Source organism: Cygnus atratus, chromosome 20, assembly GCF_013377495.2.
Source record: "Cygnus atratus isolate AKBS03 ecotype Queensland, Australia chromosome 20, CAtr_DNAZoo_HiC_assembly, whole genome shotgun sequence".
NCBI classification, from domain to species: Eukaryota; Metazoa; Chordata; class Aves; order Anseriformes; family Anatidae; genus Cygnus; species Cygnus atratus.
The window spans coordinates 8,093,805-8,120,020 of NC_066381.1; the positions used below are offsets into that span (position 1 = coordinate 8,093,805).

A 26,216-nucleotide genomic window follows, 5' to 3' on the forward strand; every position below is an offset into this window, starting at 1 on the left:
GAGATTTGATGGGGTAGTTCAGTCATTCATTTAAAACTGTTTAGAGGATTTGTGACAGGTGGGTATTTGATACGGGGTTTGTAATCTGTTGCCAGTTTGCCCTGGTTTCCCAAACCCAAATACCAAATTGATGTCGTTACCTGTACACACGAGTCAGCAGAGCCTGCTTTCGGGGGTGGCTGGCAGAAGAAAGCCTGTGCAGGCTTGGTGTGACACGGCTCCATTTCTGCCGAATCTGAACATACGTTTGTGATTTTCCTTTCACACAGACTCTTTGGCCCCGTGTGCTTCTCCAGCTGCCTGAGGGTGGCCAAAATAACTGTGCTGTGACATACGTGCTCTGACTTAAGTGATACGTTCACCTGTAGGTTCTGGTTTCCTCGCCTGGAGAGAGGAGGGCTGGTATGACAGGGCAGATCAGCTCTGTGTTTTGGAGGGGAGCAGCTTCATCTGAAAGGACTTTGTGTCCAAGACAATCCAGACAACACATTCTCTTAGTTCTGTGATGAATGCAAGTCTGTCATGAGCTGAGCGCTACATGCTGCAGTAAGCTGCTGTTTTTATACAGTGTGTTGTGTAGCTGAGGCACTGACGCTGTGGAACATCTATTTCTGATTCATGGGATTGCTATGTTTGGGTGGAAATCCAATAGCTGAGCTTTCTTCTTGTCACTGGAGAACAGACGATTTCCATGCTTCTTAGAAGTGTTGTTATTTTACACATGGCAGTTGTCCTGTAAGAGAAGTGCTCCTCAGCTGGCAGAATTTGGGGTTTGATCACTGGGGAGCTCAGGGTGTCACTTGGTCGGTTACAGGCTGAAGTACAAGAGAATTTAATGACAAGTGGTGATAGCTTTCTGTTTGCTCATTTTGTTATCATTCCTGTTCCAAAGATTTCAGAGCATTCTGAAATGGTGAATTTCTTCCCATGATTACAGCTTGATGTCTTTTTGTCGAGCTCTGAGGAAGGCGTCAGGGAGGCTTTACTGGCACTTGCAGTGCCGCTATGTCAGAGATGGGAGTGGGAGCAGGTGTCTTGGCTTCTTTCTTTTTTCTTCAACACAAGACTGGCCTTTGCTGGGCAAAGTGATGAAAGTTGTTTACAGTTAGTTTAATTAGTGCTGATAGACAACTTGAAAGCTAATTCCAGATATGGGTTACTGTTTGATATCCTTGAGTTCCTGAAAGATCAGTTTCTATCTTGGAAGAAATTGTTGCAAAGGAACAGTGTAGAAAGAAACAAGATTTATAATTATGTATTGTCAGTAATTTACAGGACAGGTATTTGTGGTAGTGGTGGTGTATTTTGCTTTAATGATAAAATGCCCTTCCTGATAAAATGCACTTAGGTTTTGAGGCATTTATAGGATTTCAAATTATGGTTCATGTTGGCCACAGCTGTTACAGAAACATTGAACAATTGGGACTTCCTGAAATGTGATCTACTGCTGCTTTAATATTCTATGTTGGTTGGAGCACACCCTTCATTCCCAACAGATTTGCCTAACGTTCCTAGAAACATGCTTTCTTTGAAACTAATTTCAAAATGTAAACAAATCTGTAAAGTGCTTGATGTTCTGAGCTGGAAAAACCCTCAAGTGCCTTTCTGTAACACAGATGAGAATGGCTAAACTAAACGCTTCCAGAAAGTGAAACAGCCTAATGTAGTCTTGAATTAACCTTAACGCATCTGGCTCATCTTAAACTACTTATTCATGCAGTTGTGTGTGCATTAGGTGTCGTTTTAGTCACAATCATGTGAACAGCAGCAATATTTGGCAGTAGCTTAGGAGTTAATGTTCAAAACTCTCATAAACTTTCGGTTTTCCTTCTTATAAAATAACATCACTTGACACTTCAGCAGGTTTTGAGTGTAATATTCCCTCTCAGGAAAGAGAATTTTTGCTGTGAAGCCATTTGGCTCTCATTTTTTCATGCTCGTTTTGTTTTTGTCTAGTTTTGCCTGACAAAACTGGCTTTACTTAGTGTTGATTTCAATATATATTCTTGATAACTCGAAAACCTTAAGGAATATCTGTATCTGCAATTGATTTTTAGTAAACATATTTATTTGTTACCCACAGTGACTTTAACATAAGATCTCTCATCTGACTTGAAAAATCTCATCTTATGTAATGGTTAATGCAGGTGTTGAAGGCTCTGTCTTGTCACATTCTTAAACTGAGTTTTCTTCTCTTTTAGGAAATGCCCAATTCTGTCTTTTTGGTGATGGAGGTATGTGTTAGCGTATGTGTTTCTTTCTGGTTGATTTTAAAAAATGATTTTTAGAAAAAAAAAAAAATCCTTTGCATAGCTGCAAAATAACAGGTAATTCTGAAAGCTAGATTATTAATTTTCTCTGCAGTCCTAAGTTTATCAGCAGTGTTTGTACCATAAATTCATTTTTATTTTATGATACTGTAAGCATCAATGAAGGTGTTACACCTCAAATTAGTAATTACAAATAATTGACAAAGTTAAACAGCTGGAAAGGGTCTTCTAATTTTATTGAAAAGATTAGAAAGCAAAAATCATCACAGCAAGTGTTTCAGACCTTGTATTTTGAATAAAAAACCTTTCTTTTTAACAGTACTGCAATGGTGGGGATTTGGCAGATTACTTACAAGGTAATTGATTTCTGTATTTCCCTATTAGGAAGCTATTGCATTACATGTTTATATTCTATGTTTGTATAATCCGTTGAAGTTTCTCTGAAATTTTTGCTTGTGGTTTAAAAATTTTCCTGTTTATGAAATGTCTGTGAATCCACAGTGCTTGTTTACTCTGGTGCGCTTTTAAAGTAACCTCTTTATATGATTAATTGAATTCACTAATCAGTTCTACATTAGCTGCTTTATAGGAACAGTTTTGAACCAATGCTGGGAATGTTGCATTCAGAGGTAGTAAGGTCATCTCCTGGTTTTTGATTCCACCTGCTTTCTGTGCCACCCTTCAAACTAATCCTTATTACAAATAAAATTTTGAGGAGATATATTAATCTCCACATTTTTCTGATGAAAATATTCTTCTGCTTGCCTCTGTATCAGCGGTGTGTTTAAGGAATCTTTTTGTGAGCTGCTATTGTTATGGTAACCGTGTATCTTAAAAGCCTAATTTACTTCCCATTAAAATCCTTGGAAAGACTCATACAGTATAATCCAGCTCCTGCATTCGGTACATTTTCAGACTGAAGAATGAGCTAATAACTTCTGAAGAGACTTTCCAAAGTATACCTTTTTCCCCTCAAAATAAATTTTATCGTGGATAAAATCTGTGAGCAGTGTGGTTGTCTGTGTCCCCATAACAATTTCTTTAAAGAAAGAACAGGTTTTCAGCTTCAGGCTGTAGCATGATCACAGATACATTTAGTGTTATAAACTGTGGGAGTTCTTTAATTTCACTGGCTCCTGTGGTTCTTTTTAGAGAGTTTAGGATTTGATAGTGGTTAAGAATGTTCTAAAATTATTATGCTACTGAGTTGAATAAACTATTGTAAAAGCAGATAATTCAGAGTACAGTAACTATTGTAAAACTTGGATATATTGTTAAAATAATATACATTTGTAGAAAGATAGAAAATGGATTATTTTGAATATAATTCACTATGATTTGATTGCCTTTATTGTTTTCACATTTATCTCTGTGAATTTTGTTGCTTTTTGCCCCAAAATAATGATACATATTTTCTCGTCTGCTATTGTGTGTGTTATTTTCAGCTAAAGGAACTCTCAGCGAAGATACCATCCGAGTGTTCCTCCAGCAGATTGCAGCAGCTATGCGTATTCTGCACAGTAAAGGAATCATTCATAGGGATCTTAAACCACAGAATATTTTACTGTCTTATGCCAGTCGTAGGAAGTCAAGTGTCAGTGGCATACGCATCAAAATAGGTAAATGTGCTTTTCTCTGATCTGAAGGTAAATCATCATTACTGAGTCATTTCCCTGCTCAGAAGTGTCTTTGTAGTTAAAACGCAGAGGGTGTACTGTCTATGTTGTGTATTAAATTGATGTAAATCAAGTCAGTAAGTCCAGAATGAGCTTTATGCTGTAATGTGGTTTTTCAGTATAAAAAAAAAGTCAGAAAGACCCTTTTGATTAAATCTGTAGGAAAAAGCTGCCACTATAAAGCTGATGTTTCTAATATTAAACTACTTTAATTAGACACAAATCTGTAACCTTTGAAATGTTGAGTAGCCTTTAGCCCATTTCAAAACTGTATGCAAGACTCCAGTCACAGTTCTAACTGGGCTGTTTTTATTGTAGACCCTCCTAAGGGTTTTTGAAAAGTTTAAAAATGTAGGTTATGACCTATTTTTGACAGAAGGAGGTTTGGCATTGTAACTGAGGAGAGGTGGCAGCTGTTCAGGGTACTACCAAACTCCTCTTGTGGGAGACTTCAGGGGTTTTAATCTCTCATTGCTCTCCCTGTTAAGTGTCCATATGAAAAGACTTTGGTTTTGGTAAGTTTCTTGTCTGTGCTTTTGCTTAACCAAATTCTGAGGTCAGTTCCAACTCAGTCCATCTTCTGAACATCACAGAAAACTTCCTCTCTTACTGCCCTTACTTGATAATTTCAGATGTTGCCTACGTGGAAAGCTCAGGCATCTGAAGTTGGATATCTAAAACTTCTACCTGAAGTAATTTCACTGAAGCAGATAGTATATTCATCACTCTTAACGAACCGTTTATATTTAGCCACTGATTTTAATCCTTTCCTACTGCTGCCAGACAGCATGCTCTGCACCTGTGGAGATGGCTGAGCAGCAGTTTGTACAAATGATGCCACCGCTGTTTCTTGGCTTGCTGTTTAGAAGATAATTCTTTCAGCATATAACATAGATTTTGCTATTCCATGAAGATGGCTATATATTATGCCTAGTTTTTGTTTTCTAACTGATGATTGTAGCAGATTTCAATCAGAAAAGATCATTCCTATATTACAAAAGTTTGAAAATTCTTTCTTTTCATTGACAAATGTTTCTTCACACAGCTGACTTTGGTTTTGCTCGTTATCTGCATAGCAACATGATGGCCGCAACTTTGTGTGGTTCACCTATGTATATGGTGAGTGGCAGCATTTTTCAGATTGTGGCTTATCTCAAATATTCTACTACGAGAACAAAATAATTTATGGCTGGCAGATTGGCAGATGCCTAATGTTGCATTGGAAGTATTAGGGGCAGCATGCAATTCACCTTCCGTAGTTTTACTGGCTTCTTTTTTTCTTGTGATTTGAAGATTGCGATTGTTGAAATGAAAAGGAATGAGAGACATTAAACATTTCTTAGTGCTGCAGGGAGGAAAAATCAAAAAAGGCAATACACCTTAGCGTTAATTTTTTGCCTCATAAAGTAGTTTCATTCCCACATACGTACTTTTTTTATCCCCTTCCAAGTTTCTAAGGAAATAGCCTGTATTTGGTAATTTTCTATAAGATCTTTACATCAGTAGTGTCAAACAAAAAAAACTACTAAATGTTTTTGTTTCATTTCTTTTATATATATTCTCTCAAATGTGGGGTTTGATTTATTCATTTATTTTTTTTCCTTCCTTTTTTGTCCTTTTTTTAAACAATTTGAAGTTAATTGCCATTATTTTTAAGTAGTGTGGTAGTCATTTCAGCACTGAGCTGTCTGTCCTTAGCACTGCCACTACTGTGCAGTGTGGTCATGGGAAAATCATTTTGCTTTCCCATGTCTTGTTTTTCAATATGTAAAATATTTAATTTGTAAAACTTAAATACTAAATTAATTTATTAAAATTAAAATATTAAAATAAACTTAATTTTTAATCTTTAATATTAAATGAAAATATTTAATATGTAAAATACTTTAATATGGTGATAATTATATTCATTGTGAAATCCTTGGCTACTCACCCACAGAAGGACTGCACCAACCAAGTAAATAATGCTTACTTCTTATTCCCATAGGTATAGATCATGAACTTCTTTCTTTAGAACATCGGTATTTCTAGTTTTCTGTTTCTGATATGTAACTTTCATTTCAGATAGTCTTATACTATTACCTTTCAAGTCATGCAATGACAGACTACAATTCTTGCATTTTCTATTAAATATTTTGTATTAAAATGTTTTACTCTTTACAAAAAGTTGCTGTCTATTAATACCACTGTGTGTAATTTCTGTTCCCATGGCTTTGCTTTTTGCTTTTCCTTCTGAGATATTCCTGTACTTTCCAGGCCCCTGAAGTGATTATGTCTCAACACTACGATGCTAAAGCAGACCTGTGGAGCATAGGAACAGTGATTTATCAGTGTCTTGTTGGCAAACCACCTTTTCAGGTAACACTTTATTTCCCATTTCCTCTTTCTATTACTCTTCACAGTCTAATGGGAGTTCCTAGACTTTTCCTTCTAGGCATGAAAACAGAAGTAAGTAGTGATGTCTGAGTGTCGATGCTTGAAAGGCCAGGTAGCTTGAGGATACCAAAGGAGAAATTGTTTGTACTTAGTCTTTGACATCAGTGTGTTGAATCCAGGGCAAATGTATAAGAATACTCAGTACTGAAGTCAGGGCTGTGCTCAGTGTTTTCTCCTTTAATGCCCATATGCAAAAGCCTCTTTTTTGTATGTGTGCATAGGTACAATAGCTACTTTCTCCGTTAAACTGAGCTTTAATTAATGTACATTTTTATTTGACAGGCCAATAGTCCTCAAGATTTGAGAATGTTTTATGAAAAGAACAGGAATTTGATTCCTAGGTATGTCACCGTGGCCTTTCCTGTTACTTACATTTGTTGATTGAACACTTTTTCATCTTTGGGAATGCCTGGGATTCATAAAAATATTTGATGTTGCTATATTGACAAGAAAATAGTATGATACCAGTGACTCACATTGCATCTTGCCTTCATTGTATCTTGCTGATTTGAGTGTCCTATACAAAGGCTATGGAGCATGTGTAGTCAAGACTTAGGGACATGGCAGAATGCTGACTTCCTGAGATTTAATGCATTATGCATTTTTTAATGCACGTGTGAAATTTAATGCATGCTTTGCTTCCTTTTATATGCAGTATCCCTAGGGAAACGTCAACTTATCTGGCTGACCTGCTGTTGGGTTTGCTTCAGAGAAACCAAAAAGACAGAATGGACTTTGGTATGTAACTTTTCCTTTTGCTTTCTTGACCTGTTAATTGTATACATGTGACCAAAATAACTCTCCTGACCTTCTATCTGTAGGCAATTACATGAAAAGTGAAGTTTTTTTTCTTCTGTGTTATCATAAAGGAGCCAAAAAAAAATATTAGGTGATTACTGTCAGTATTAAGTGTATAAAATCTGACTTTCTTGTTGAGAAGTGAAATATAGATAAGTTTAATGCTTTCAGCTGTGGCTTCCCCCTCTTGTTTATTGACATGCCTTAAATTTCATGTCACAGTATTTTCATTTAACTGCTGTTTGTCTTCTGTCTAAGAGCAGACATCTCTGATCTGTGTGTGGTTTAGCTTACAGAAATGTAACAAAGTAATGGAATAACCAACTGGAAACAAAGTTGCTTTAAGTTGTTTCTTTGCCATTACTTTCTCCTGCAGACTGCAAAGGTCCTAACTGTGTTAATGGTGGTACAAATTGTGTATATTTGATTTGACATTGAAAGCTGTATGTATGTTTACTGGAGGGCAATGAGAGAGGTAACGTTAAATCAAAATTCCTCATATTTACAAAGATTAATTGCTAGTATTGTGCTTAGGTGCTGCTAGCTATAGAGACTTCTTTTAGTGAAATATTTTCACTGCTTTTTGAAGTCAAAAATCAATAGAATCAACAGTTGTATCTTTATATTTCATAAATCCTAAAATTTTAGAATATTTAAACTGTGTAGTGACTGAAGTTTGCATACTGTTAGATTACTGCAAAGTCTGCACAGGACTGCACATTGAATTATTTGGGAAGTTAAGCCTAGCACAAACCAGGTTGATACTGCTTTAAAAAAATGAACTTGTGGCTCCAGTGGCTGCTGCATTGGTCCCAGCTTACTGCTGCATTTGGCTTTTCCTTTTTAGCTGGAGGTCTTTGGTTGCAGAACATTGTGCTAACTTCTTAAGATTTCAAAGCCTCCAATTGGTGCTATTGAATCACTCAGAATGGCTGCAACTGCTGTCTCTTCAAAATTAGTCAGGAGTATAGTTTAGGTTTGTGTGTGCTCTGTATTGACTGGATTGTCTGTTGTTTACGTCAGTACTGAAAAGACTTTTATTGGTAGTTTTTTGGTTAGCTAACAGTTTGTTATTGCAGTTTTATCATAAATCCGAGGAAATGTTGATCTTTTAGCTAATTAAAGCTAGCTTAGCTAAGTAAAATTAACTTCGTGTTAATTTTAACACAATGAAAATAACAATGTGTTTTATACTGAGATTTGTTTTTAGCAGCAAGATAGGTGAATCCATCAAGTTTAATCTATGGAATAGTGAGAAAGAGGTTAATGCTTAAAATCTCTTCACGCTCCTTGCAGACGAGAGAGTTCTTTCCTTACCATTAACTATTAGCTCTTGTGATGCTGAGATCTAAGGGTGAGTTACAACCTTGAGACATGCTCAGTTTCCCTTCTGCTTATGAAACTTCACGTTCCTGTTTAGTTATGCATGCAAGCTTGGTTTTGACGCAGTACTGAAATACACAAATTGACTCATTCATCACATGTGGTTCTTGTGCATTTGTGATAAGAAGGCTATATTCAATGGGCTGTGGAGAGACGAGAATTCAAAAGGTATCTGGGTTGTTTACTTAAAGCGCAGGACTTCTTATGACTACATTTTTTTTCCTTTTCAGTTTCTGATATTTCTCCAACAGATATTGAACTTTTTTTAAATAATTTGACACTTAAAGCATTGACACTGGAATAATTACTGTTCTGATAACCAGGCATGGTTTTTTTTGCATGTGTAGATGTGACTGAAATAATGTGCTTTAACTGCTGTATGTAGGAACTTGAGAAGAAATCAGATATAGAAGGAAACTCAGGATATTTGGGTAAAATGTCCAGATGATGCTGACAGTATTCAGATGTTAATTTTTAAATCTGTTTTATAGAAGAATCAATATGTCACAAATGTGGACTTTGAGTAATTGATACCACCTGCACGCTGGGTGTGCTGATCTCCACAGTTTCTTCAAACGTGGGAAATTCACTGTAACATTGTGGTAGTGTGAGAATGCATTTTTGCTAAGAAAGAAAAAAACAAAGCAGAATGGTAGTGGTGAAAGTCATGTTTCCCTTGGCTGAGCCGTTCGAAGGGCCTCAAAGGGGCTGCTCTGGAATGTGCTTAGCAAAGGGAGTGAAAGGGAGAGTGTATAACTGAGCCCAGTTGCCTGTTGTTAAAATAAAAATAGCATTGGAAATCTTGCTGATCGTTTAGTAATATAAAGTAGAACAGCAGGTGTTGTACAAAAGCTCAAGAACACCTGATCCTCATGTTAAAGTTAATCATTATATTGTTCTTGTGTTATTGCTAGCCTCCCTTCCTTATCACGTTGTGGAAGAAAGTGTTGTTGAAGGAAGAAGAGATGGTGCAGGCCTCAGGTGTTTGGTTTTTTTGGTGGTGGTAGTTTTTTTTTTTCCTTGTTATTTGGTTAGGTCTGATGAACAGTATTGTTTTTCCTCAACTGTTAGAACATTGAAGTTCACAAAGTTCAGCAGTTAGTTTCCACTAACCATCAGTTTTCCCTAATGATATGAAGGTCTCTTGTAAAAGAGAACGTTACATGTACACTGTTAGCCAACTGATTATGCTAGGTCAATTAAATCCATCTGAGAACATCTATTTATAACAAAAGCAAATGTTTCTATTGTTGAAACAGTAACAAGTTAGCTGAGGAAATTGTTAAAGAGAGCGATGTTTACTTCTGCTTTAAACTGAACCAGCTGCGCAGGTTGTGTTCTGTTGGGAAGTGGGAAGGAGAATGGCTGCTGCTTTGTTGTGATCTTCAACCACGGAAGGAGTAGCATTAATGGGTTCAAAAAACAAGTGTCTGTTCGTGGGAAAGGCAGAAGTGAAAATACTTTCAATGTTTGATGTAAAAGAAGCTCATCATTTTGAAGAGCAAATTAAAACTGTACAAGTACTGTGTCGTACATTGCAAACAATTTCATGATGTATATAGGAAAGCTTCTTATGTATATGATCCTTAAGTTCATGTTATCATCAAGTTATAAAATGTCCTTTAATAAGTTTGTCTGATTTGCCTTGCAGGCTGTTCTTGGAACTTATTAAATTGATTTTGTTTCCTTTCCAAATGCTGTAGCAACATATAAGAGATTAAAGCCTTCCATGCTGTAAGCTTTTCATCCTCTGGCTGTGAATATTGATTCTGGGAAGGCAACCATTTACCACTGTCTGCAATGTAATCTACAAATTCTGTGTTATTTGTACATTAATTCACAGTGGTGGTTGTTTCTTGATTTACAGAAGCGTTTTTCAACCACCCTTTCCTGGATCAGGTTTCAACAGTCAAAAAGTGTAAGTAGTTTGTTTTTTTCCATCTATTTGTGTAAATGATGAATGTTGGGGGCTAGTGGGGAAGAAAAATCTGCCAAGTATCACGCTAAATGTTCATGAGACAATTTCCTGCGTCTGGCTGTTCTATTCTATTGTGAACCTTAGAGTTGAATCCTTTTTTGAACTATCACTGAGGTATGACACTTGTTTGCTAATTCCTTTCATATTTCAACTAAACTTAAATACTATTGTGTGCTTAAGGATGTGCTGTGCTTATAAGTATAAGGGTTTATGAATGAAAAGCAGTGAGGAAATTAGTTTGTTTGCAATTCAGCCTTTCAGACGGTTAGTTGCATTTTTTAATTTTTTTTCTGTCTGGGTTTTCCTCTTTTAGCTTGTCCTGTACCAGTGCCCACATATGCTGGCTCAGTCTCTGGCAGTTCCTGTGGAAGCTCCCCTTCCTGCCGTTTTGCTTCTCCTCCAGTAAGTTCTCTGTTTTACAAAACAATCTCTAGAAAATATTTTCTGTAATGCTTACCCAAGATTTCTTGAATTGGCCTTTTTGGTTGATGCTCCTTATGTTGGTATGAACTGGTGATTTTAATTTTATATGGTATTTGGAAGAGTTGAATCTGTATCATTGTGAATGACTGAACAAATTAAGTCAATTAAATTCACAGCCTATTTGCTATGGTGCTATAGAACTGCCTAAATTTACATGACAGTGTTATCTGGCATTTAAAATTTCCAAAAATCAAATATATTTTATATTTCTAAAGACTTAAACAGTCAAATATAAATTCATCTATTTATTTATTTGGTACGTTAGTGATAATTCCTACGTTAGAGGCTTAGAGTTAAAAGAGCAACTTTACCTTCTGAATCACTGAATTTATAGTGTTGGTTTTTTTTTACTCCCCTCCCCCTCTTCTTTAGTCTCTTCCAGACATGCAGCATATTCAAGAAGAAAATTTGTCTTCCCCTCCATTGGGTCCTCCAAACTATCTTCAAGTGTCTAAAGACTCTGCCAGTACCAGTAGCAAGAACTCTTCTTGTGACACAGATGACTTTGTTCTTGTCCCACACAACATCTCTTCAGACCACTCATGTAAGAACCTTCCTTATTTTCATATTTTAAAACACTTCCCACTCATAGCATACCTCCATGCATTGTTATTATCTGGCTCTCTTTTCTCTAAATGTGTCTCAGTTCACCTTGGAACTAATTGCATCGGTTTGAGTTAGTTTTTGAAGGGAGACTATTTGGTATATGTACATGTCCATCTGGGACATTTTCACCTGCAATTGAGTGGCCAGATATGCCAAAGACACCAAGGTCACTTAAAGTCGTGGAAAATGTTGGATTTTGGCAGTAGAAGAAAAGAGTCAATTGTAAACAGCTGCTGATAAGAAGCCCAAGGATTCTCTCAATGAGAAAGTCACATCCAGACTAACTGAATGTTTAGTCCATTTTATAGAGCTTTAGATAATAAACAAGTGGAGGTAAAAACATACAAAATGTTTAACATGAAAGGTTAGGCATCAGACTGGGCTTATACAGCAGAAAGACTCGGATGTTGCACATTGCCATGTTACATTTTCTAAACCTGAATTGCCACTAGGAAGCTAGTTATCTGACTTCTGTACAGTGCCACCAACTCATGTTATATATTTGACTAAATTAGCACCTTGATCTCTGAAGCATTTCTGTCTTTCACTATTATAAATTTGCCAATGCTGATACATTGTTCTCTTAAAAGTGGATTTAATTTCATAATTATTATAATGAGTATAGCAAAAAGAAAAATGTTAAAGAACTACTTTCCCCATTTTTGTTGAGGTAATTTCATACACAAAACAGTTTGTATAAAACTTGTATAAAACTTGTATATATTCACAGAAGCTTGTCAGAAGCAATTATTTCTACAACAGTAATATAAGAGATTTTTCATTTTTATTTTTTTAAGATTCTAGTTCATGATGTGGGTTTTCAATGTGTTCTTCTGCTTACTGTAGATGATATGCCATTGGGAGCAGCTGGCAGGCGTGCTTCAAGCGAGTTCTTGATGTGTGGAGGGTAGGTGTGCTGAGCTTTATCCAAAAGAAGTCTCATGTTCTGAAATGGATGCTATAGAAGAGGTGGTTGGGTTTTTTGGCAGTGATGGGTTTACACAGCTGTGAGTGAACTTTTCTTAAAGGTTAATACGACAAGTTGAATTTAATATGAATATGTAAACAGCTTGAATTCAGAAAGTTTTGCTGCAAAGCAGGTAGTTTCTGATGTGAACTGTCTTTTGACAATGTTTCTTGTTCCTACAGGCAGTCACCATTAACTATTTCTGGAAGCTCAGGAACTGTACAGAAGCCATCCTCAGCCTCTTCTCGAAGTACTGCTTCTGGTACAACTAACAGGTGCATGATGAAGGCTTAGTATTTCCTCTCTTTAAAAAAAGTTCTGTTATTGTATTTTTTTTTTGTTTTGGTTTGGTTTTGTTTTAATTTTAGATTACTGCTGGAAACTGAATTGAAATAGAAGCTAGACCTGTTTTTTCCAGGCTCTCTACACTTCGTGCATTGTAATAGCTGATGGTTGCGTAGCTAACTTCTGGCTTGGATGCATCCCAAGAAGATTTCCTTAAGGAAAGACAGCATTCTTTTGTCTGCTTAAATTTTGAACTGTCTAAAGGCAGAAACTTCAGACACATAACTAACTTGACCTCTTTGTGTTATGAAGCACAGCATGTTCTTTGTTTACTGAGTCAAGATGTTAAAAGCAGTTTACTTCTCACACAACTACGTCTTGAAAAGAGGGATTTAGAAAGCACAGTTTGCTGTGGATTTGTCTCAGGACTGGATTATCTTGCATCCAATAACTGGATGTGGCCTCTGTGCAAGCAATTATTGTGAACTTTGTGTTTGTGGCTCACAAGATACCCAAAGAAGCCCATAAAAGTGTTGAACATTTATTGCAGCTTTTCGATCAGCAGGGCTGTTAATAAGGCCCCTTTCTGCCACATCTTTGTAGACAAAGTTTCTGCCAGTTTGAAATGGAATTGATATTTGTCAGTAGTGCCTGACATCTTTCCTGTATTATACTGGAAAATGTAAATCTTAACCAGGATGCTTAATTATTCATGTAATAGCTAAACAGAAGGGGTAGATTTGTCATTTGACCAAATAATGAATTTCATAAAGTTTTTTGATACAAAATAGAAAGAGGACGAGTGGCTAAAAGGGGAATAAAGCTGTTATGTTGGGTGTATTTTTGGCTTATACTAGTACTACAGGACTGCAAGTCAGCATTATTTGTTTAGAAATGCTTGTCACCAGGAAAGTTTGCTACTTTGTGCTGATCTTGTTGCAGTTTGCAAAATCTGCTGACATGGGCTATCAATAAAGCTGTAGTCTTAACTTTTGTGTTTAAGGGCAGCCAGTTTGAATGGTTTGGTTGTAAAGATCCGTTTGCTATGGATTGGCTGTGTACAGAATATTATAAATTATGGTAATTTCCTGTCTTATATCATCATGTGTCACGGTTTTTAGAGTTACAGGTTTTATGAAAATATGCCAGTTACGTTATCTGTATGTTAGTAAGTTAAGAGCTAAATGGTTGTGTGATTAGAAACAGGTGCCTACTGTTCACACAGTCAGAGTTTGTACTGCGGAAGTTTGATTTAGGTATTGGTTGAGTAAATTCAGTGACTGACTGCTTTGGGACATTGTCTCAAGGTAGCAGATAATCTACCAGATGCTGCTTTGTTTTTTTGGTTATTCGTTGCTGAAAAGTGTTCTTTCATAGCATGTGATTTTTTTTTTTACAGAATGTTATGCCCTGTGATACAGCATTTTTTTTTCTGATTATATGATAGAACTGCATGAATGGTACCCATAGTTACGCTGTTTTGTGGCGAGCAGAAGAAGCTGTGATGCTTCTCATGCTCCAGCCAGAACAGGCACAATAGGTGGAGGCGGTTCCCTCTTCTGTGGTTAATTCCTAATTTTGTTCTCTAGATCCTACAGATACAAGATTTGCACCCAACTCTGCACGCTTCTGTATTGCCTCTTTCTCTAACCGGTAGCAAACCACATCAGACTAGGGGATGCCTAACCAGAACATGGCTTTGGGCCTGAGCTGGGGAGCCCTGAAGAAGGCCAAGTGCTATACCACCACGCTAACACGGCACTTAGCTCACAGGACCTACCTGTAAGGCTGTGTGACAGAAGGGGAAGGCATATTCCATGATGAGTACTTTAAAAGTTGAAGTGCCTTCATGGCCTCCTCAGTGGTACGGCTACAGTTTGGATTTCCCCTATCCAGGTCAGGCCTGGGGAGCCTCCCTGTGCTGCCTCAGCTTGTTGTGTTAGTCATAGCAGGCTGCCTACTGCCTTTGTGTGGTTTCTACTTGTGAGACCTTCTCCTTGTGTGGAAGCTTTCAGGCTTTCCACTGCCTGTGTGGTCACAGCTGCAGATTTGTCCCATCTTCTGCCAGGCTGGCCCATGTGGCACAGCAGACTTAGGACTTCTGTCAGGCACAGCTGAGAAACTTAGTGAGCATGGGTTTAAATTCAGTGAAACTGATGAGGCTGCGGAAAAAATGTTGGTACAGATCTATTGAGGCTTGTTCAAGCTGCTTTTCAAAATTACTCAGTAGTCTCTAGAACCTGGGTGGCAATCAAAGGACAAACTTGTTTCCTTTTGCTAAGGAAGGACCATGCATATTAGGAAGTAGTATTTCATTCTCAGAGGTTGCAAAAGGGATGTGATACAGAGTCAGAAACCAAGATTTCTGTTCAGCTGTATCCATGCAGTAAATGGTGTAACGGCTTGTTTTCTAGAGCTTATAAGTAGGAGTGGTAGGATTTCTTTCACATTTCCTCTGAGAATCTCTAATCTTTGCCTGTTTTCTGAAAAACTAATCAATAAGGGGCCTGATACTAAGCTGATTATATTCCCAAAAGTCATTTAGTTCGAAATTCTTTCGGTCTAATTCTTTTAAAAGTGTTGGTGACTGCTTACACTGCGGTGGTTTGATTCCCTTATCAGGCAGTACACTGAGGTAAACCGGGTCACTGACACTTGGTTGAACTTGGGCAATGCTAATCTGCAGTTTGCGTCTGTGGATTAATGTTCAGGTGTGTGGTTTTGGTCATTTTGTCAAGGGTTGGTTACATAACATGTTTTCCTTTTGCAAGTTCACGGTGTCTCATGGGATATCTCTGTGCTTTAGTGGCTTTTGTACACATTCCAACCCTGCTGCTGAACTTCCTGTTCTTAGCACAGTGGATTTTCCTAGAACGCTATTTTGAAGTGTGGTAAACAGAGCGGGCTGATTGGCAGGAAGTCGGAGGGATCGGTAGATCGCTGTGGTGCATGACGAAATGCTTCAGCTAGTACTGCAATCTCAGCTCGATCTGGTACTAGCCAGTATAAGAAAGGTAGGTAGTAATGAACAGTTCTTTGTCTTCCTCTGTGAAGTGTCAGAGTTAGATTAGGACAAGCTAAGATCACACTGCATGTGGGGAGTTTAGAATCAGTTTATTTGTCAGTTTCACAGATTTTCTCGAACTTTTGAGAATGGTACAATTTAGAGAGAGATCTGTCTACCTCTATTTATATCCTCTCTCCATACCTTTCTACGTCAGGCATTGTCAGCCTTCAGTATCCCCACGCAGTGAAACAGCACCTATCCCAGTTCCCACTCAGCTCCGGAATTACCAGCGTATAGAACAGAACCTCTCCTCTACTGCCAGCCCTGTGTCAAACCCCCACGGATCACCAAGGTGAGTATTCTAACTCCTTTTGCTTGTTTCTAGTTTGTATTTGTACCTTCACAGATGTCCATGCTTTCTTACTGATGTCATTTTTTTTCTGCACAAGACCATACTAAGGAGGCATTTTAATGATAACAAGTAATAGTCCTTCGCAATCTCAAGGTTGTTGAATGGGCAGTTGAAATTTTTCACTAAAACAAAATAAGCTTGTTCCTTTAGGCAACTGCAACTAAAGAAGATAAAAAGACGAAGTGTCGCTTTTTTCCCTCCTTTGTGCATTATGCAGCATTACATCATAAACTAGAAAGTAATAAATCTTGTTTTCACACATGCAATGATGAATGCGTTGTTCTGTAGAATATCAAGGAAACAGTTTTTGGCATACTAGTTAACCAGCTTGCCTTAATACAAGGCTCTAGTGTGCTAGACTTATTCTATGCCTTGTGATCTACAGGATTGGGATGGTGAAGGTCAAAGACTCAAACTCTGAGATCTCTGGAAATCATTTAAAAAAAAAAAAAAAACATGGTTCCTTGCTTTTTTTCAAGATCTTTGATTTTACGGTTGTTTCTACACTTGAGGGCATGCCTTTCCCTAAAATAAACTGTTCTCAGTAGCTGCACTTTACACCAGGTCTAATACTTAATACTTTGTCCTAATCTTTTTTTGTAGGTTCCTTCTTTTTCCAACCATAAAAATGAACGTTTGTGTCAATGCATTTCACTCAGTTGTAAAATTCAAAATTAAATGCCTAGTTGTCTGAATATCAGTAATCCATGTACTAAGGGATATATCTGTTTTAAATTTCTCCAGTTAACAGACTGCTATGGCTTTGAAAGCTACAATCGTAGTGGGAACAAAAGGAATTTTATTTTTCTTGTTTTCTGAATGGAAGGCTTAGCTTAAGTTATTACCTTAATAAGCTTCAGCTTCATGGCTTTCTCTGAAAATATCTTTTTTAGTTGATCATTGTACTCGTTAGGGGATTCTGAACCTCATCTCAAGGATCCACAGTTGCTATAGCATGCATAACCATTCTTTTCATCTTGTTAGAGCTGGGGTTGTGAGACGCTCAAATACTAGTCCGATGGGCTTCATGAAGATGGGTTCCTGTTCTCCAGTACCAGCTGACACTGCGCAGGGTGTTGGGCGCCGATTATCCACAGGATCTTCAAGACCATATTCTCCCTCACCACTAGGTAAGCCCATAAATTCTTCAGGAAGGTTTATCTGGAACAGTTTTTCAGAACACTAATTCTTGCTTGAAATTGCCTTAAACTGAAATCTGCTCAACTAGATCATGGTTTCACCAGTGCTGCATACAAGAGGATGGTCACTCTTCTCTAGCCCTGCTGGCTGCACTTCTCTAGTCCTGGCATTGGCCTTCTTGGCCACCTGGACACGCTGTTGGCTCATGTTTAGCTGGCTGTTGACAAGCACCCACAGGTCCTTTTCTGCTGGGCAGCTTTCCGGCCACTCCTCCCCAAGCCGATACTACTGCATTGGGTTGTTATGACCTAAATGCAAGACCCGACACCCTTGTTGAATGTCACACAATTGGACTCAGCCCATTGATCTAACTTATCCAGATCCCTCTGCAAAGATTTTCTTACACTCAAGCAGTCACATTTACAGCAATCCATTTCTGTTAAAATGGCTGGTAGAAGTAAGATAAATAGGTTTTATTTTCCTTCACCTTCATTTGTGGATGAAGTATAAAGCATAAATTCACGTTTTGATTTTATTTGCTTAGTTGGAACAATACCTGAGCAGCTTGGACACTGTTGTTGTGGACAGCTTCAAGGGCATGAATCGAGGAGCAGAAACTTCTCAGGTGAGAGACTGGACAAAGTAACCAGTATGATTTTGGTAAAGCTTCTGCAGAGTTCTGAATGTTTGACTTCATCTGTTTCCTGCATTCTATTCCTACTTTGTTTCTAAATTTCAAACGACTGCAGTGGTATTTCTATTTGTAAAATATCACAAATTGCAGCATGTCTGTTTTTCAGCATTTAAATGGATATGGGAAGTTCTTTGCTTCTGGGTGAAGCGAGATAATCTGTACTGAGATTTTCTAGGATGTCTGTCTTAATGTAGCTTCTGAATGAGTTGAGTTACTCTTGCTGTCAGTGACAACAGGGAAGAAACTTTGGATTGAGAACCCTTCCCAGTGGTGGTGCTGACAATAGAACAACCACCAAAGAAATTTAAGACTGCTTTCTGAAATGACAGGTTTCAATGCTATGAGACAGACAAGTAGACTGATTTCAAACAGGCAAATTCTCAGCTGGGAATTTAGTGAGGAATAGACGAGTACTCTGTTGGAGCTGCAGGCAGAAAGGCTACTCTATAGCACATTGTTGAAATGGAGAGGAATGGAATCAAGATGAAGTGGCTCTTATTCAAAGTCTAACTAGAAAAACACAGGCCTAAGAAGGCTGGAAGATGTGTCTTAACAGCTGGGCACTTTACTGAGCAAACTGCAAGAAGTTTACGATGGTTTTTAAAGCATACATTTATGAAATGGAACTGATATCAAAAGATTGCCTTGGCCAGCTCTTAGGAATCTTATATACTAAGTTACAGCACAGCTTAGGGAAAAACTAGTTAGAATAGTTTATTTTAAGTTTTGCCATTTTTTTAAAGGTGAGTGAAATTGTCACTTCAGTGTCAGTTCTTTGATGTTACAAAGATACACGTTTTATCTGGGAAGCTGTGTCTACAAAACTGAAGTCTTGCATGGTGTTTGTAACTTTGCACAGTTCCTCATTATGAAAAATAAAACTATCACAGAGAAGAGACCACTTAATCAAATTTCAGGTTCCTTATTTTGAAAGAGGAACGGTATCTCAGAGTAGGTGAGATGTTCATAGGAGATGTTTGTCTAAAGCCCTCTGCTTAAATGACTGTTTATAGCTCTTCCAAGACTTTGTGCTTTAGGAGAAATTTTGAGTTCATATTCAAGTGTGGACTTCCTTTGTACATAATGAACTTTTGAAAAACATGTTCTGACAGACTAAAAATAAATGACTGCCCTAAGTAATGATCCCAAACTGTTTCATCTGAATATATATAAATATTTTTCTGTTTTTTAATACGTACTTTTCTTGCAAAAGCCATGAGAGGAGCTGTCTTTTCAGCCTGCAGATTAACTTATTACAAACAAAACAAGTCGTTAACATGCAACGTTGCATTCATATTGCTGTTTGCAGGAATATAATTCCAGTACTTGAGAACCTCTATTCAACCTAGAGTCTTGGTGGCTGCACTTGAAATTTCAGTATTGTTTATGCCATTCCTGCTGAATCCAAATACTTTATTTGTCTTGATGCAGGTTGCCAGAAGTACTGCAGCTGCCAGTACAGCTGTCACCCTGAAATCTTTCCTTTTTGGCAGCTTGAACACAAGCATCATCTCATCAGTGTATGTAGCCTTAGTCCAAATAGCCGACATGCTAAATCCATTCTCTTTGCCATCTAGTGAGTTGATGATCAAACATATCTCACAGTACTGCAGCCCCATCTGTTTACAGATTAACATTGATCTCTAGTGTTTTGGGTTTCATTGCTACATTTCCAAGCACTGCAAGTAGCATTTTACTTGATTGTTTTTTGTCCTTACAGGTTCTCCGATACCACCATCTCAGTCTCCACAGTCACTTTTGATGGGAGCTAGGTTGCAAAGTGCTCCAACTCTCACAGATATTTACCAAAACAAGCAGAAGCTCAGAAAGCAGCATTCAGACCCAGTATGCCCATCTTATGCTGGGTATGGATACAGTCATTCTCCACAACCAAGTAGGCCAGGTAGTCTGGGAACATCACCTACCAAACATATGGGATCGTCACCTAGGAGTTCAGACTGGCTGTTCAAAACTCCATTACCAACGATCATTGGCTCTCCTACTAAGGTCTGTTAAGTTTACCAATGTCTGTAAAATGTGAAGTGGTAATACATTGTCTGAAACCATTCTCAAGAATATTTTTGGGTGCTAACCTTATTTTTTATATATGTTCTTGTTTTTTGTTTCTTTAAGGCTACAGCTCCTTTCAAAATACCTAAAACACAAGCATCCTCAAACTTGCTGGCTCTGGCTAATCGCCAAGGGTCTGTAGATGCACCACTGCAGCCTAAAGACATCAGCGAACCAAGGGATTTCACACATTTCCACTTGACGCAAGGAAGTGAAAAGCAAGCAGGAGAGCAGCACAGTAAAGCTACATTCGGCAGGTAGGCATTGTAGCATTTATGACCTGGAAAACTGGGTAGGTAACTTGGCAGAAGAATGTACGTTTCACACAGCAATTTGGAGGGGCAGAGCATGCAGCAAATGAGCTGTGAGGATATGCTGATGTTTATTGTACATAACAAACTCTCAGTACTGTGTATAAATATAGCACGGACTTCCTGAAGCACTTTGTGTTGCTGTCTAGTTCCCTGTTGTTTTGGTTATCTGAATAAGGAAGTCTCATTGCCTCTGTGAAGCCTGTTCAGTTTTGCTTCAAAATGTATATGGCAAAATTTGTAATATAAATGTTTAAGGGAAAAAGGTCCCTTTATGGTTGGCCCTGTTTCAATAGGGCCATGATGAACAGTGAGATTTCAAGGCTTTTTGTACTTCTCTTGAAGAATTCTTTATAACCAATATAATACCAAGAATCTGAAAGCCAGCCTCTGCTGTGAGTTAGATAGGAGGAACTTACTGAAAAATCTTGTTGTGCATTCATGTTTTCCTGTCTAGATCTGTTAGTACCGGGAAGCTCTCAGATCAACAAGTAAAGACTACCCTTGGCGGCCAGTTATATCAAGGCAGTACAGACAGCCTCAATACAGAGCGACCAATGGATACAGGTAAGGAACAGACTGATACATTCAACTGGACTTTATGTGCTAGGTTTTTTTTTATGGAGTGCCATCTAGATCTTGTTCTGCTTCCAACTTCAGTAGTTGGTTGCAATAATTTTTAGTGTCAGTACAGAAGCCTTTTTTAAATTATCTTTAAGGGAATATGTTCCAGTTCCTTAACATAGCTTTAAAAATAAGTGAGACGGGAAAGTATCTCTGTGCTAAATACAGGAACATCGCTGCTGCCTATAGTAGCTAGAGGGTTTTGTGTGTGTGTTGTTTTTTTTTTTAATACCACATTTGTGGCTGTTTCATTTCAAAATTCCAGCTCGTTTTCATCTGAAAGTCAGCTTATGTGATGACTTCTTTCATGTTCATTTTTTCTACGTTTTTCATGTTCATTTTTTTCAACTTTTTTTTTCCTCTTCCTCCTCCTCCCCCACAGTTACTGCCTTGCCACAAGTGGCCAACAGGAGTTCTCACCTTGTTTTTGAGCAGATGGAAGAAGTTCTGCAGACAGGGCTAGTCTTTAGCCTTCAGACCTGCCATGGTCTGCATTTAGAATTTTTCTGTTTTGTCTTTTGCTGAAGGACTGATGTTGTTCTCAGGCTCTCAGAGAGAGCCCCTGTTGTTTTTCTTTAGGTAGGGGTAGAGAGATGGAAAATAAAAAGATGTATGCAGGCCGCATCTTGGTTCTTTTTTTGTATCGCCAAGATTGTCCACTCAGCTTGTTTTATTTGTTGTCAGAACTTACAACTATTCTTGGACTTACATCAAAGCATGTTGTGTTGCAGTACTCCAGTTTGCTGCATATAATTACAAAATGGTATGACTGTATGCAATAGGGACTAACGTGTGAAAATTTTATCTTCCAGCTCCAGCAGGGGCCTATGGAATTGCAGTGGCACCTCCTTCCATGGGAAGTGGGGCAAGTTCTCGAGCTGTCATGTTTACCGTTGGGTCTCCTCCAAGCAGTGCCACCCCTCCTACCTGCACCCATATGGTCCTCAGAACAAGAACCACCTCAGGTAAGACTTCCCTGGCAGCTCTGGACTGCTATCAAACAATATTCAGGCTTGCCCACTTCTTGAGATGGTAATCTGCTTGCTGCCATGCACAGTAGGTCCTCTAGCCCATACAAAAAAGTGCTTTGTAAAGTTGAGATAAATCCTGGAGTTCTGCCTTTTCTCTACTAAAGAGAAGGCCAGAGGCACTGATTTACTGTCCAGCAGTGTATAACATCTTGTGTACACTGTTTTGCTCCACCATAGGGAGATTTAACAGCACCTATGACAAAGGTGGAGAGGAACAATTAGATCTCTTATTCTGCATTTTTGTCCACTGTTATGCATTTTACCAGAAGCAACATCCAAAATGAGCTGACTGCATTTTAGCATGTTGGCTACATTGTCAAATATCAAAGATCCCAAGGTAAATGCCTGCATCTGCTCAGGATGAGCAGGAGTCTATATTTGCAGCAGTGTGCTTTTGTGAACTATAGCACAACCTTTGGTCTGTCCTATTGGGCTGCCTGCCTTGGAATCCTTGTCAGCCAGTTTCCAAAATCTGTTTTATAAATCGTCGCTGTATTAAGGTGCAGCCCTTGCATTCTCTACAGAGTCGTGCAAGGAGCAAAGAAGAGATCCTCCCAGGAGTGAATCTGTGGTGATTACTGATTTGTCACTTGCTATCATGTGCAGCCCCAGAGCTACAAAATGGAACAACCTATTAGACTGAATGTGTGTGTTATTTTTCTTGTAGTTGGATCAAACAGTTCTGGAGGGTCTCTCTGCTCTACTAGTGGCCGTGTATATATGGGCTCCCCTCCTGGTATTTATATGGGTTCTTCTCCTCCGGGAGCCGAGGCAGCTCCAAGTCTGAAGTACATGCCTTATGGTACTTCGCCTCCCAGCTTAGAGGGCTTTATCACTTTTGAAGCTCCCGAATTGCCTGAGGAAACTTTAATGGAGGTATAAAAAAAATAATTTAATGTTTTATAATGTTTAATGCTGCTAAAACAGAGACATGGTAAAAACAGGACTGCTCAGCGCACTTGGTAGTTTCCTCTTCACTATCTCAGATATTCCTTTTTAAGACCTTGAAAATATCCCTGTAGCAAATGTGACCGTTTCTCTTTGATAGTTATTCCTGGCATTTCTTGTATATGAATAGGTAACCAAAGGAACATGACTGCTTTTGTTCACCAGAGCCTTCCAAAGAGGCCTCTGTTTTAATGCCAAGATTTTGGACGTGGGTGCTGACAGAAGCAATGTCGTTCTAGGCATTGTATTTAACTGCTTCTTCGCAGTCAGTAGATGACATTAAATCCTACTTGTGGGAAGAGTGTCCTATATTTTTTTAAATGTGTGGAGGAGTGGTGCTTTAAAAACACGTTGGTGTGGTCCTTCACCAGAATGCTATCGTTGGACTATAAATTTCTCAAGGCAGATTGCTGTTCTGTTCTCTCATTCACATCTAGCTGGAAGGTGTTTGGTTACTTATTGAATCTATATGTTATAACATGAATGTTTGACAGTGCACTGTATTCTTCCCACAGATAGAGTTTAAAATTTATTTAGACCTGCATTACTAATGAAAAGATTATAAATATTGCTAAGATGTGTTTGTTTAGTTTTGAAGACTGATATTCTTTCTGAGCAGGGACTATGCATGTAGTGTCTGTTTTAGTCACCAACAACCAGTGAGTTGTTAACTCCAGTTTAAGTTGTTTGGTTTAAAAGGCAAACTTTGGCAACAGCCACCTTTCAACAGAATTTAATTCTAGATCTAAGTGTAAACTGGAATGAAGCAGATAAGCATGAAGCTTCAGATCAGTTCTTTTGTAGGTATTAAGTCTGTTATATAATAAAAGCCAAACATTCCTCCTGGCTTCTCATATGAGTACCAAGCATATTTCTGGGTTGCTGATAATATAATAACGAGTAATACGTCTCACTTGTGATTCCCCTAGTTGCTCAGGTTTCAACAAACATAGAAGTCCATGTCCCAGTTCCTTTGGCTTTGTCGAAAGACTCTGAAGTATAAGCTTACAGTATCTTGAAATCATTAGGAAAGAACCAATTAATATCTGTTGATCCTTTTGGATCCATTTGGTTCTGCAGTCTCTAGTGCTGACTCTACTATGCGATTTCTGCATAAAATTAACATATCAAAAAATCCTCGAGTGCTTAAAAAGAATTTTAAGTGTACTTGTTTGCCTTATGGCTTATAGTGGTTAAATTGTCATCTCCTTTTCCTCTGACAGAGAGAACATACAGATACACTGCGTCATCTGAACATGATGCTGACATTTACAGAATGTGTTCTGGATCTGACAGCAGTACGGGGAGGGAACCCAGACCTGTGTACTTCTGCAGTATCACTGTACCAAATCCAAGAGAGCATAGTTGTTGATCAGATTAGCCAACTAAGCAAAGAGTGGGGGTAAGTATGTGGTCAAATAGTATCAAGAGAATTAGTAAAAACCAGATGCATCAAAAATGTTTTTGGACAACCTATGCCCTCTTTTTGTTTGGAGTGATTATTTACTACATAGAATGTTATTTAGGAATACATTTTTAACAAGTGAAGACATGAGAAAGGTACAGCAAAGGATAGAGAGAGATATGCTAATAGATAGATGAGGACCATGTTTTCTGGCCTGCCACATAAGCTGGGGAAAGTGGCGAGGATTGCAAACTTGTGTTGAAGTAGTTTTTTTCTGAACCTAGAAATCTGTGTACCATCTTGTTTCAAATCCAAGTCCTCTGTGATCCTGTTGACCAGGCTGTAGCAGCAGCACTGAGGTGGAGGTTGGGAAGGAGTGTCCAACTTTGACCTTTAATCAGTGTAGCAAATCAGACCTAATACAAAATCAGAAACAAGGAGAAATAGGAGAAATTTGGAGCAGTAGAGAAGGGCAGTTCTACTTTCTGCCTTTCTGGGAAAAAAAAAAAGAAAAAGAAAAAAAAATCCCTGCAAAATGTTTGCTTTTCACAACTGTGAGAATACTGGGGGCATAGGAAATGACACTGCAAGAAAAGCACAGCCAGTTGCTTGTGGTAAGACCTTGACCTCAGGCATTCAGTCCCCTCGAAGAAGGGTTCCTTTTAAAAATGTCTACGTTAAAGCAGTTTGTATTTGCTGCTGCAATTACTGGATGTGCAGATGTACTCTCAACCCGTGACACAGGGTGTTTGTGGAGGGAAAGGAGGGGTGGAGTTACATTTAAAACATCTGTTTTTTCTGCTGCTGCTGGGTCTTGTGTAGGATTGTGATAAAAAGTGGTGTTTGCCTAAGGCTTGGATGTGTTTGAGAGAGGTTTTTTGATATATAATTACACCTATTTTTCCCCAGACAAGTAGAGCAGCTTGTGCTGTATATGAAAGCAGCCCAGTTACTGGCATCTTCTCTGCATCTTGCCAAAGCACAGGTCAAATCAGGGAAACTGAACCCATCCACTGCTGTTAAGCAAGGTAGGTGCAATATAATCTCATTTTCTTGGCTTGTGAATTTTCTTTAGTTATATGTCACTCAAAAAGCTGAAGTTGCAGCATTTTTGTGTCTTCTGTACAAGAGCATTGTAGATCTGTACAGTTGCACAATTCTGATAGTAAACAAAGATACAACTAGCAACTGTTAAGAAATGGATGATTTTTAATTTGAAGCATTAAGATTTGATATATTTGATACTTCATTCGTACTAGTAGCAGAGTAAGTAAACATTAGAAACACAAGATTAAACAGATTAATTTTGCCTAGCATTGGGGAAGTTGTACTTAAGCTGTTTGTGGTTTTGTTATTGTTGTTTAATTTCTTTTTTTTTTTTTTTCCCAGTTGTGAAAAGCCTCAATGAGAGATACAAATTCTGTATCAGCATGTGCAAGAAACTGACAGAAAAGTTGAATCGTTTCTTTTCGGATAAGCAGAGATTCATTGATGAAATCAACAGTGTAACTGCAGAGAAACTCATTTACAGCTGTGCTGTAGAAATGGTAAGTCACTCCTTTTACCTAAATGATAGGACATTGAGATCAATAACACATTGATTCCTTTTCTCACATACCTCTTATTCATAACCAGAAAATAAAATGTATGTTTCCAGATTTCTGTTCATAGTAATTTTTGTTAGTCTTTCAC

General features: G+C 38.1%; 1 protein-coding gene across 1 annotated transcript in view; it reads left to right on the top strand.

Annotated features, from left to right (window-relative positions):
* Positions 1–26,216, top strand: part of ULK2 (unc-51 like autophagy activating kinase 2) — a 39,777-nt gene that overhangs the window by 10,702 nt on the left and 2,859 nt on the right. Inside the window, exons 4-26 of the mRNA XM_035560876.2 lie at positions 2,202–2,234; positions 2,590–2,626; positions 3,716–3,889; positions 4,992–5,065; positions 6,203–6,304; positions 6,665–6,723; positions 7,038–7,120; positions 10,431–10,481; positions 10,855–10,943; positions 11,397–11,568; positions 12,477–12,537; positions 12,780–12,872; positions 16,104–16,241; positions 17,286–17,431; positions 17,986–18,066; positions 19,856–20,142; positions 20,269–20,462; positions 20,974–21,083; positions 21,953–22,105; positions 22,839–23,047; positions 24,343–24,521; positions 25,434–25,552; positions 25,914–26,071. Coding sequence (XP_035416769.1) covers positions 2,202–2,234; positions 2,590–2,626; positions 3,716–3,889; positions 4,992–5,065; positions 6,203–6,304; positions 6,665–6,723; positions 7,038–7,120; positions 10,431–10,481; positions 10,855–10,943; positions 11,397–11,568; positions 12,477–12,537; positions 12,780–12,872; positions 16,104–16,241; positions 17,286–17,431; positions 17,986–18,066; positions 19,856–20,142; positions 20,269–20,462; positions 20,974–21,083; positions 21,953–22,105; positions 22,839–23,047; positions 24,343–24,521; positions 25,434–25,552; positions 25,914–26,071 — 2,802 coding nt within the window. The remainder of the gene's footprint in view (positions 1–2,201; positions 2,235–2,589; positions 2,627–3,715; positions 3,890–4,991; positions 5,066–6,202; positions 6,305–6,664; positions 6,724–7,037; positions 7,121–10,430; positions 10,482–10,854; positions 10,944–11,396; positions 11,569–12,476; positions 12,538–12,779; positions 12,873–16,103; positions 16,242–17,285; positions 17,432–17,985; positions 18,067–19,855; positions 20,143–20,268; positions 20,463–20,973; positions 21,084–21,952; positions 22,106–22,838; positions 23,048–24,342; positions 24,522–25,433; positions 25,553–25,913; positions 26,072–26,216) is intronic.